General features: G+C 36.0%; 1 protein-coding gene across 2 annotated transcripts in view; it reads right to left on the bottom strand.

Annotated features, from left to right (window-relative positions):
* The window catches only part of USP24 (ubiquitin specific peptidase 24), a 140,929-nt gene that overhangs the window by 29,429 nt on the left and 99,145 nt on the right, over positions 1 to 12,355 (bottom strand). For both annotated transcript variants that reach the window (XM_081305687.1, XM_081305688.1), the window contains exons 40-51: positions 10,954 to 11,145; positions 9,865 to 9,982; positions 7,475 to 7,619; positions 5,938 to 6,057; positions 5,027 to 5,152; positions 4,282 to 4,380; positions 3,383 to 3,465; positions 2,794 to 2,935; positions 2,485 to 2,604; positions 1,859 to 2,079; positions 1,409 to 1,533; positions 236 to 377 (exon numbers count right to left, since the gene is read on the bottom strand). In XM_081305687.1, coding sequence (XP_081161813.1) covers positions 236 to 377; positions 1,409 to 1,533; positions 1,859 to 2,079; positions 2,485 to 2,604; positions 2,794 to 2,935; positions 3,383 to 3,465; positions 4,282 to 4,380; positions 5,027 to 5,152; positions 5,938 to 6,057; positions 7,475 to 7,619; positions 9,865 to 9,982; positions 10,954 to 11,145 — 1,633 coding nt within the window. The remainder of the gene's footprint in view (positions 1 to 235; positions 378 to 1,408; positions 1,534 to 1,858; positions 2,080 to 2,484; positions 2,605 to 2,793; positions 2,936 to 3,382; positions 3,466 to 4,281; positions 4,381 to 5,026; positions 5,153 to 5,937; positions 6,058 to 7,474; positions 7,620 to 9,864; positions 9,983 to 10,953; positions 11,146 to 12,355) is intronic.

Below are 12,355 nucleotides of genomic sequence, written 5' to 3'. Positions count from 1 at the left end.
TCTGAAATAACTTATATGCATGTTTATAAATATAAATACAAAATAACTTCCTGCTAGGGAAAAAAGAAAGCCCAGGAAGCAATAAGAAAGAAAAAGGATAATTTATTATTTTTTAGAAGATTTAAAAAAATTTCTCTCTAGCTTAGCTAATTATCTTTAAAATTTAAACAATATTATCAATGGTCACAGTATTACCTACTGAAATCACAGTAAATCATATGAAAGAGAAACTTACAGAGAGAGATCCTCAGCTTCCTGTCTTACAACACTGACTCGACTTTTCTTTGGCAATACTGGGGAGTTTTGATCAGACACTCTTTGGTAGAAGAGCATATAGGCATTCCAGTATCTTCGACGTACATCAGTATATGGATTTGCTATTTTATAACAGGACAGTAAGAAAGAATTTTTGTAAATAAAATCTTCCTTGTCTTGAAAATCTAAAGCAAAGAACTCATAAATTCAACAAGTAACTACTCATTAAATTTGTCAAATGCAAAGGATAAGTAAAATGGGCTTTGGTAGAGTACTGTTTAGAATGCAAGTCAGGATACTTCAGTTCTTATATTAGAATAGTCATTCACTGGGAGGGGAAACTCAGGGCAGGGAGTAAGAGATATGTATGGCAATGGAATAAGGGAAGAGGGTTAACACTCCAGGGAAGACTAAATTTAAGCAAAAGGCAAGCAACATTTAGAAACACCTTCGGTGACAGGATGGGATCATAATTGCCTTCTCTTATCCATTTCAGTAAAGATGGCCAATCTAGGTCAATTTTGGGAATGATATGAAATGCAGCCCTTGAAGGCTGCCAGCATTAGATGTGTGATTACCATGGAGTGGCAATGAAACGTAACAAAGTGGATCTAATATGTATAGAGTTTTAGAAAAGCCCCTGAAAGATTAAAAAATCAGGCTTCAGGAACTATTTCTGAAAACTAGATTTTTCACAAATAAAATCTGATTGTGTTTTATGACATACTTTCCCCCTCTGGGGATGGGGACTGTGGCGGGAAACACTGCTTTACATTCTACACGATGTATATGGTTTTAGAAGAATAAGAAATGTCTTCTTTAATTATAATTATAATTATAGTACCTCTATATAAGTGAAAAGGAAATCTGAAAAATTTAGAAGGCAATTACTTTCTAAAATTCTGAAACAAATTTTAAGGTTGAAATTCTTTCTTTATTAGTTTTTCTTTGTTATCATTTCATCCTCCTGACTTTCTCTCGTTATTTAAAAAAAAATTTTTATAAACAGCTTGGATTATCTATAGCTAGAAGAGCAGAATTACCGAAAGAAAAAAAAAGACTCTATTTCCTTATAAAGAATACTGTTTCCAATTAGATAGAAAACTAATTTTTTTTTAAAAAGTATGGAAAAATATCCATTATAAATACTTACTTTGATCATAAACTTTTGGCCTATATTCTCCTCCAAAGCATTCATACTCCAGGGTCTCATCATTTAGGTCAAATTCTTCTATAACTGTGTCATTAAATTTATACCACTTTCCTTTTCCACACCCCCTAAGGTCCAGATACAGACATAAGGTTAAAAAACAAACATTCTAACCCCTGCATTTAATAACATTGTATTACCTATCTATAATTAAAGTGAAAATATTTTTTAAAAATGTTAGCAATAGCAATTTTAGTTTCTAAAACAATTTTTCAAAATGAAGAGGTAAAAACAGTGTCCTCTAAGCTTTAAATATTAAAAATGAAATAAGACCAAAGAACACAAAGTTCTTTGCGCTATAATGGTAAGTATGGATGACAAATTAGGGCAGAGAAAGCAGAAGGCAACACTGTGGAGGCAGAGGGAGCAATGGCTACCTCAAGAAGCCCTTACCGTCTATCCTTAATGAAGGAATAGTAGTGGCCTGCATGTGCCTGCCCACTGTGTACAATGACACCAACAAGTTCATAGTTCTCTGTGAGAGCAACTTTTTTCCGAGGGGATCCTCCACCTCCCTGATCCAAACTTCGCCCATTTTCACCAACTTCAGAAGATGAATCCTGGCGAGCCATTCCTGAAACTGTGTAAGGCTCCATGTTTAGCATCCAAGGAAACTATATAAAAGTGAAAAGAGACCATTAGTGTTGGCCAGGAACATATACAGCAGTTCCCAAGTCAGATAAAGAAAGAACCTGTATTTTCCCAAGTTATGTAAAGACTAACCACCTCTTCAGTTCAAGTACAACATCTCAGCCTAAGTCTGGGCAATATGAGTAGCCTCTGGTTTGTGCATTACAGAAAGCATTTAACTTCTGAAAATGCCTTCCAGAAATGAGGGTCACTGTTTGTACATGTGCCTGTTCTACTAACAGCATGTTCTCACACAAGGGCTGTGGCCTTCTCATAATACTGATACCAGAATCTTTCAAAGGGAAGACAGAATTTGAACTAAGAAAGAAAAAAGTAAAGGAGGCAGCAAGGTCACGGTTGTGAGAAATTTCAGGAAGTAAAAGAGTTACCCTTATTTGTTCATCATATTTTATGGAGCGTCCACTCTCCCAGTCAAATCCAAATCTCATCAGGTGAATGACCAAAACACTAGGTAGAGACTTAATACAGGTCCTTTTCACTGTTATTCTCTAAATAAAAGAAAAGAAATTATCTGCATGGAGAAAATAAAACAGCAAATTAATTAATGTAAAAGCCTTTCCACCCATGTTATACAAGAAATGACACAATCTAATGGAAGCAGAGCAGAAGTTTAATACTGATTTTATAAAGACACAGCACATGCATAACAAATTAATCTTAGGACAAATGTAGTATACCTTTTCTTTACACTTTTCACAGTAGTATGCATTACTTCCTTCTAGAACTTCTCCTCTAACGAACTGGTCCAAAGAAATTTCCAAACTCTGACAAGAAGTAACTCCCAGATTGAGAGCCATGAAAGCTTCCTCCCGTTCATATCTGATTAGGAAATGACAAAAAACCCATGAATTTAAAACTCATATTACCACGACACTTGAGCTTGAACACAGAGCTACATTCATAACACAATTTACCATTTTAAAAGTACACTACCAAATAAAAACACCAAATTTTGACAATATAGAGTTGCTTCAAATTACGAATTTTAACAAATATTTTCTTAAGGGCATGAAGAAATTTTGGAAATGGAAACCAAAGAAATGTAATTCATTAAACGTTTATAGATGCATTGAAAGATATATTTATAAGTCAACAAATGCCAAATTCAAAAATACTAGGAAAAGCATTTAAAAATGATTTTATTTTTTAGGTGATGCTAGGAGGGAACCTAGGCCCTTGCACATGCTGGATAAGTACTCTGTCTTTGAGCTACACCCCTAATCCTGATGATCATGTTTTGTGTCAGTGCCATCCATCTTCACTAACCTGTGAGGACAGTCTTTACAGATCTTCTGATCAGAATAGATGCCCTGAAATGTATTCTTAAAAATTTGGTCTCTCCCCATTTTCTGTTGGGATAAAAAATTAAAATTTTAATTATTTCCCTGGTACTGATAAGTTGGTTCATAAAGAATTTTATTTAAACCCAAGCTGAAATACAGATTTCAATTTAACCACCCAAATAAAGGAGTCATTTTGTATCAGACTAATGTCAGAGTAATGCAATCAGCAGAGGAGGAGGAAAGACAGTTCAGTCAGAGTTGATGACAGGGAGGGCATTTTCCATGAAGAGTCTGAATCCTTTCTAAGCCAAAAGGACACAGTTAGAGCAACTCTACAATCTTCTTGTGATCATAAGTTATTTTATGGATAAATTGTGCCTACTGATGAGAGGCCAATGCTGGCAGTGGTAGCAGGCAGCCTTAGAAGAAAATACAATTTGGGAAATCTGTCACATGTTTTACTGGGAAAAAAAAAAAACAGAAAGCTTTGGGTTTAAACATCATAAATAACTTTTTGACCCAGTCCCTTTGTCCAGAGAACTTGACAAATTCCAAGACTGCCTGAAGCTGGGGCATCAACTCACTAGGGTTACAGCATCCTCTAAAGCTTCAAGGGATACTCAGTAAGATATGCAGGTGCAAGTGGTTATTACTCTGTAGTCGGGGTTAAGATTTAATCGAGTGTTAGATGAATCGAGAAGGAATATGTAATTCCAGTGATGTGTATAAATTTTAATGTATAAACCCAAAAGAAATAAATTACAGCTATGATGTTAGATTACTAATTTCTGATTTCTTAGTTTCACAGTAATCACAAACCCTGAAGCATTGTTTTTATACTGTAATTAGAGTCTGAGGGAGTTAAAGGGAGACTTTTATTACCTTGAGATATTCATCCATCTGATCAATGAGACTAGTAAAAAATTCATATGCATCCTGCTGTTCTCTCACATAGAGTTCTTTATTCCACATCTTGAAAATCTATGTAGCAAGAATTCAAAAAATTTAAAAGGAAAGCAGCAATTGCTGAATAGAGTAAAAAAGGCATATGAAAACATTTTAATACTTCTAAAAACCAAGTTCATGATAGAAACATGGAGATTTTTACTGAAGTGAGACAAGCTTGTATTCAGCCATCTGTGCTCTTCCTTGGTACCTCATAATCACAGCAAGTCTCTAAAACCAGAGGTGGGTACAGGGTGACATATATGGCTGTGGAACAGAGTTTGTTTCTGAGAAACTAACCAATCTCTGTGAAAAACATGAGTAATCCTCCAGCATGTGAAACAAAGTGAAGCAATGTTCAAAACAATGTTCTTTACTTAAAGGCATTAATTAAATTGTTATCGGTTCAAAGAAATGATTTGAATCAATATTTCAAAGAGCTAAAATGAAGAATTAGAAATATTCAAAATAATTAAATTTGCAAATCTTCAGGAATTGTGAATAATTAATTTTGACATTCTAATACTCTAAAACCAAGCATCAATTTCAACAACTATATACCCAATTCTTTTATACACTAATAGTCTGAATTTGCCTGAGTTAGTAAAGATAAGAAACAATGGTTTCTTCACTAAGGAAAAATTGTAACCAAACTCCAAACATAGGTTACTGGGAGAAATACCTTCCAGAAGTTCTCAGGGACATAATACTGCAGCTTGCTTTCCATCAAATGCCCAAAGAGAGACTGCACCTGGTAAAATACACTATCATCTGGATTGTCTGTGTCATCATCCACTGAAAGTAGTGACTAAAAAGAAGAAAAGTATTAAATTAGAAATGTTTAACCACTTTTCAGAAAATCCTGACATATGTACCCACATTGTTTTTTTAGAATGTTATATATATATATATATATGGTTGGATGTGGCTACCTACAATTCTGCATATATATATATATATATTTTAAGATAGAGTGAGAGAGAGAATTTTTTTTTTAATATTTATTTTTTAGTTTTTGGCGGACACAACATCTTTGTTTGTATGTGGTGCTGAGGATCGAACCTGGGCCGCACGCATGCCAGGCAAGCGCGCTACCGCTTGAGCCACATCCCCAGCCCCAATTCTGCACATATTTAGTTTTGTTATTTAGCTTCCATTTGATTAGGAAAAACTGGAACCAGTATACTAGAATCTCTATAAGACATAATGCCAAACAATGCACATGGAGCACTCTCAAAATTCTGCCCGCCACACCACATGCTACTACTATATTATTACAAAGCGCTGACGACAGAGCCTGTGCATTTCTAAAGTATTAAAAATGTTAGTAAGTTTACAGAACAACGTAAAAATTATTTTGGAGTTCAAAATCATTAGGTCAAGTCTGTCATATAGGCAGATCTTACACAAGCAGATTTATAAAAATGTGACTATGAATAACATGTCTATACAGATTTCAGAAGCTACTTACTAATCCCTACTTACTAATATGTGGGTTCTGCAAACCCAAAAAACAATAAATAAGTATGGAACAACTTTCAGGCAATGAACACATTTTGTCTCATGCCAAACAGGACAGAAAAAGCAAATCACCTCAGGGAGCCCCGGCTGCATGTACAGCTGCTGGAAGACTGCATTCATGTAACAGGTAGCACCACCATTCCTCAGGCCCACAAACCCTGAACTGGATCTGCTATCCACTGGGGGAAGGTACTGGGAAACAGAGAAACAGAAACAGCAAGGAAGAGAATTAGTACGTCTGCCACAGGCACATTTCCTTTAGCTATAAGGGATGTCTAAGAGGAAAGAGAGGTATATCCAGTGCGTTATGAAATTCAGGCTAGCAAAACTTATGTTCATGAAGTATCTTTGTCTGCAGATGCTAACACAATGATCAAAATACCATCACAATGATCAAATATGATTCTGTTTCTTTTTTGTTGTTCATAAATTATCTGGCATATAAGTAAGTATGTATTTGTTTATTCATTTATGTAGTCATATATTTATTCACTTGATTACTATTCAACAAATATTAATTAGGGGCCTAACATGTACTATGTACGTGTCAGGGATGAAACAGAGAACAGAAATGTATGTGGTCCCTAATGGCAAAGAGTTTACAGCCTAGTAGGACAGATTATATGGTATTAGTCAAGCATATATACTATGTTAGCAACTGAGGTGGTACTCTGAAAAAAAGGAACAGGATTTTATGACATGTTTACCATAAGGAATTCTGCAGTGTGGATGGTCAAGGAAGGCTCATATTCATTCCTTTCCTTTTACAGAAAGTCACAGTCTTCTATTAAACAACTTCTAATAAGCATATGTTCAAAGAGAAAGCAAAGGCTGCTTTAAAAGTATCTTCTCACTCCTGGTCTAGTATTCCAGTGCACCTACAACTTATTTCCCTTTTGTAGATCCCAACATATGCTAAGCTGTTTTGTGGCTCCACAGCTTTTCTCCTGTTCTCACTGCTGAAATGAATGACCATCCCACCTTGCTTCAATTGGCTTGCTCATCTTTGAGGCTCTACTTACAGTGTCATCATCTCCAAGAAGCTTTCTAAGACACCAGCACTAGTGGGTAAGTGTCTTTCAATGTTAGAGCATATAGGACAAACATCTCTTACACTGTATCACAAACCTTGAAATGGTTTGCTTATGGGTGTTTTCTTCCACTATATAAACTGACCTTCTTGAGGTCTGGAACGTTTTTGTTTTTGAGCTCCAAAAATTTAATATACCTCTTAGTGTACGCTGAAGTCCAAAAATCTTTCTGAATTTAACTGAACACAGACTGTGCTAAGATGGAGTCAATGTTCGTCTGACTTTGCATCTCTAGTGCCTGGCATAAAGTTACTCAAAAAATAGGCTGGAACATAATAGGCTGAGAATAATTATTAGCCAACTTGGAAATGCCTCTCCTTTTTAAAAGGACTCCACTTCATAATATACTGTAGTGTATCAGTGTGATAACACAGTTTGTAGTTGATTTAAATATGTGAACACAGCAAAAGAATAATACTGACTTTCTTTGGGCTTAGAATACAAATGTGGTTTTAAAATTCTATGTTTAAGAGATCATTATAAAAAAAATAAAGTGTCTGACAGTCTAGAAAACTTACATCAAACTCCTTGGTAAGAGCAGGGTCAGGTTGATGATGCATAGAAAGTAGTTCTTTTGTAATAATTTGAAGGTTTGAAGGTGAACTATCAGCCAACATTACAAGGACTTCATAGGCTGCCAATCGGCTACTCACCGTACTACACCTAAAAACAAAAGACACAAATCATTTTCAACAATGAATACTTTACTCACACTCCTAATTAAACTAAAACAACATCTGAAACGAAAGTATAAGAGTGCAATTCCTCATATAATAGTTAAGTCAGAAATCTAGTAATCCAGAAGCCATGAAAACTGGAAGAATTACTATGGCTTAGAGCTAAATATTTTCCTGGCCTGATGATAAAATAGCAAAATCTGTCACTTATGACTTGAGAGTCTTCTTCTATAAGGAATGGACCAGCAAGAATGGAGTTGGAGAACTGTGTAATAAACACAACAGAGTTGCCCTCTTTCAATAAAAGTAGGGAGAAAGAAATATTATTTTGTAGCTATCTTTCTGAGCAAGTAGCAGAAAAAGAAAGCTATGAAAATCAGAATAGAGACCCACTAACATTCTGTGTGCCTGAGGATCAAACATTCTTCCAAGGACACTAATCAACTTTCCACTTTGCTGGGGGGAAAAAAAAGGTATACAGAAATATATAAATTGCCAAGTCTGTTGTATTTAAAGTGACAGAAAAGATAACTGTAAAGCATCCAGATTTCCAGATTGCCTGCCTTTGGGCATGGATAGTAATTTCTCATTGTGATCTATGCCAAACTTGCATTACTGAGGAGATCACAGATTATGAAGGATACACAGAAAAGAGGACATGTGACCTCTGAATGAAACCACTTGTGAAGTGTAAGAGGGAGTCAAGGCAGGGTTGTGAGGCTCTTAGATCAGCACTGTGCTTTGTTTCTTATCTAGACTAATGGGTTGAAAAGAACAAGTAAGAAATGAACAGGGAGGTACATTACACATGAGCTACACACCAAGAAGCTGCTGTTGTTATATATAAGAATAGCATGTGATATAAGAATAGCATGGCTTCTGAAAAGATCTTATGTATTTTAAATCTCTCTTTCTTTTCCTTTAAGCTTTTAGTGGGAAAAGTCTGGGAGTGATTGTGATAAATACCATTTAGTACACTGGGAGGGATGAAACAAAATGTTCCTTTTCCAGTCAAGGTACTGTGTATGATGAAAAAAATACTCCTTGTTGATAGAGGTATCACTTTTAATAAAAAGAAAGTATTAAAAAATACTCATTGTTGATGGAGGGGAAGATTTATCAATAAAAAATTCACTAAAACTGCTGAAGATTTACTTTTTTGTGTGTTTACTGAAAATCAAAATACTCATGTATTTCTGATGTTTAAAAAATTCCATAAACCTGGCACTAAATCTTCCAAAACAAGACTGAAGCAAGAACAAGAATATGAGTCACACCATGAAGGACAAGCCAAGAGTTCTAATGAAGACACCCCCAACCAAAACCAGACTTCGCTAATAAGGATTCTCTAGCTACAAAAAAATGTTTATACATGATAAATTATCTCATAAGATTCCATAAAATATTGCTTATTATGTCTTTTCCATATCAATAACCACCAAAGCTGTACACAAATTTTCTTTTTCACTGTAAATACCAAATCCTCAGTTTCTTCAAGATTCCTAAATTAACTCTGGTTTTCATATTCTTGAAACAATAAGTAAGTTTGATTCAGAGCAAATGAGATGGCAGCTTGTAGCTGCCTCTTCTTCCTATCTCCAGGAGTATAAATATCACTCAAGTAGGGTCAACAGTACAAAGGGATTTTCCAATTTTCTACTCAAATACAAAATTTGATTCCAAAGTTACAATTGTAATAAATCACTAGCCATTGCAGTTACCAGAACACTCAATCCTCAGCAAACAACAGGTTCATGCACCACAGCACTTATCCTTTGCTCCTAAAAACTTGTGAACACTTTATTTGGAGTCTATTTTTTACTTTAGATATATTTCTTTCTCTCTCTCTTTTTTTTGGTTCTGGGATTTAACCCAGAGTCTCATGCACATTAAGCTTGAGCTCTACCAGTTAGCCACACTCCAGACCTGGACATAATTCTTAATAAGCTTCATTTCTCTTGGAATTTATTCTGGACTTAGTTAGCCACATTATTATTATTTACTCTTCCACTTTGATGATGGTAATGGTACCGGCACTTGCTCTGTGCCTTCTATGTTACAAATAGGCTTTACACCAAACTCCTTTACATGCATTTCTTTACAGAGTGAATAATACATGACACACAAACTCACAATATGGAAGACAAAGTCCAACTTAAGGAAATATTTTTGGACTAAAGTTTCAAATTAGAATTTTTACCAAAACTGAACACAATGTGCATTTTCCATACTTTGGATGAAAGTCCTGTTGACTGATGGCGGCACTGCCAGCTGGAGAATGACTATTTAAAATAATTCTAGAAGCTCGGAAAAGGAAGTCATCTAACAATGGTTTAATGAGTGATGAACCTGGAATAGAGCAAAATATTCATGTTGAGGATGAACACAAATTTTAATTCAAAGATCCTATTGTGCACTTTCTGATTAGAGCAGCAAAACACTCAAGGCCCCCCAACAGCAGTGCACCCAGTTTAATCGAACACTTATTTTTTGAGTGCTTACTATGCAACAAAGCCCTGTGGGAAGAAAAGGTTAGGGAAGGGGATACCATGGTAGACCAGAGAGGGTACCCTCCCTTATGAGTCTACAATACAGTGAAAGGAGTCATGTTTACCCCTTAGAAACACATGTGCCAAGATTCTAAGAGCAGAAAAGTTGTGAGTGAACAATTCTTATTCTGGGAATAGGGGAATTTGCACAGGGTTTATCAAACTTTTAAAATCTTACTCTAAAGAGTAAGTTACCAGAACAGTAACTTACTGCTTTTCCTGTTTAAGAATCACTCTTTTCTATGTATCCCTGGTAGCCAAGAAGATTATGCAGAGTTTAGTTTGCATTATGAAGTGGTCATTAATTTTTTAAAATATAATTTTACAACACAGGATATGCTTTTAAGATTACATATATACCCCAGGAGAATTTCATATATACCCCATCAGTGGGGAGGCAGTGGTTGGGGGGTCACATCTCCAGAGAAGAATCAAACTCACAGGTAGTAATGTATAATAGATTATACATTATGAAGTACAAAACAGCAAAAAGAGACAAACTTTCTCTTTGAACTGTAATTTTTACTTGGTATTAAGAAGTTATGTGATCCCACCATTTGAACATGTTAAAATTTTTACATGGCATAATAAAACCAGTAAAATACACCTTAAGATTATTAGCCACTAAAATTAGACAATTTCTTACTTGTGAAGGGTCAATTTTCCATGGAACATTTAGCAACTATCTCACTGTTATAATTATAGACTATACTATGACAATAATGGAGAACTAAGGTATTCTGCCACATGATAAGATGAAGCAATAATTACCAAGCATTTCCTTTTCTGCCCCACAGAGTGAAAGAAGGGTCTTAATGAGCCGCAAGTGTCCTGCCAATAAGATGTTGTCTGCTTCACTGGTCTCACATTCAGCTGTGCGATTAGGTTCAAAATTATCCAGCCATGTAATCTCATCTTCAAGCATGGTAGCTGGGCTTATTCGTAACTGCTCCATTTCTGAAGCTAAGAAGGAAAAAAAAATTTTACTAAGAGGAAGAATTTCCCTTTGTGGAGTCAAAATCCTGAATTAAAGTAAGCAGTCAAGTCCCAATCTTTCACTTCGCAGATCTCAAAAAGCATGTCACTAATAAAGGGCAGGATAATAGTTACTTCCCACAAGGAGCCTGAAAATTCCACCTTCATAAATAAAACTCTTGTGAAATGCCTCCTCTGCACAGGCCACTGCACTACACGCTGAGGCTGAGACGGGGGAGACCATCCTTGCTCTGAAGCTCCTAGTTTAGGGAACAAAAGCCTTCTGGAGAAGGCAGGGATGGAAGGATACAGGGGAACCAAGGCTCCTGTGGTGTTTTCCAAAACAAAGGAGGGAGGAGTTCTTCAAAGGAGGAGGAGGTCAAAATCAGATTAGCGTGAGCAGAGGTTTCTAAACAATAAGCCCAACTCCTCAGAACAGTCTTTCATATTCAGCACCTCACTTTCTGGGCCAAACAAGGACTTACAGCAAAATTACATACAGATAGTTGGGATGAGGAGGAGAAGAAGAGTGATTATCTTCTACTACAGTGACAAGCAAGCAGGGTACCTATAGGTTTGTGAAGAGGGATACTTTAGGGTTAGTCAGACCTGGTCTGGCCCCAGATGCGAACCTAATCTCTACCACCCTGATTCCCTAGTTAGGCAATGAGGCCAACACCTCCACCACAGGGTGCTAGGTGTAAAGGGTATTAGTGTAGGCCCTGACTTAGAAAAAAGTACCCCCAAATCAGACAATATTCTTTGTTTCAAGACATACTGCATGAGAATTAATTCTGTTTGTGCCTTAAGACCTCATAAGAGATCGTGGATCTTTCATTTACTATTCAACAATGCAGGGAAGGTCTACCTTAATAATTTATTCATTTCATTTGAAAGTTGCGTGTGTATAGCCAACTCATGAATTCAGTTTTCAAAAAGCAGAGAGCAAAACCTTGTTGATGGCTGCTGCCCAAATTTAACTGGAAGCTTGGTGGAAAAACACACTGAGCTAGGTGGTTAGAAGAATACATAGTCCATCCACTTTTCAGACATGACCAATCTCACCCTGAATCAAAACACAGCCAAACTCCACTACCTTAGTTTCCATAAAATCAACCTCTCTGTATTGCTCAAAGTTTCTGAGACAGACTCAGGACCCAGGAATTAATCTGCCTTAGGAGATGTCACTGAGGATTAT

The sequence above is a fragment of the Spermophilus citellus genome (assembly GCF_964194105.1).
Source record: "Spermophilus citellus genome assembly, chromosome: 9".
Lineage (NCBI taxonomy): Eukaryota > Metazoa > Chordata > Mammalia > Rodentia > Sciuridae > Spermophilus > Spermophilus citellus.
Note: the sequence above shows the minus strand (reverse complement) of the source record. Positions and strands in the feature narration are given on the sequence as shown.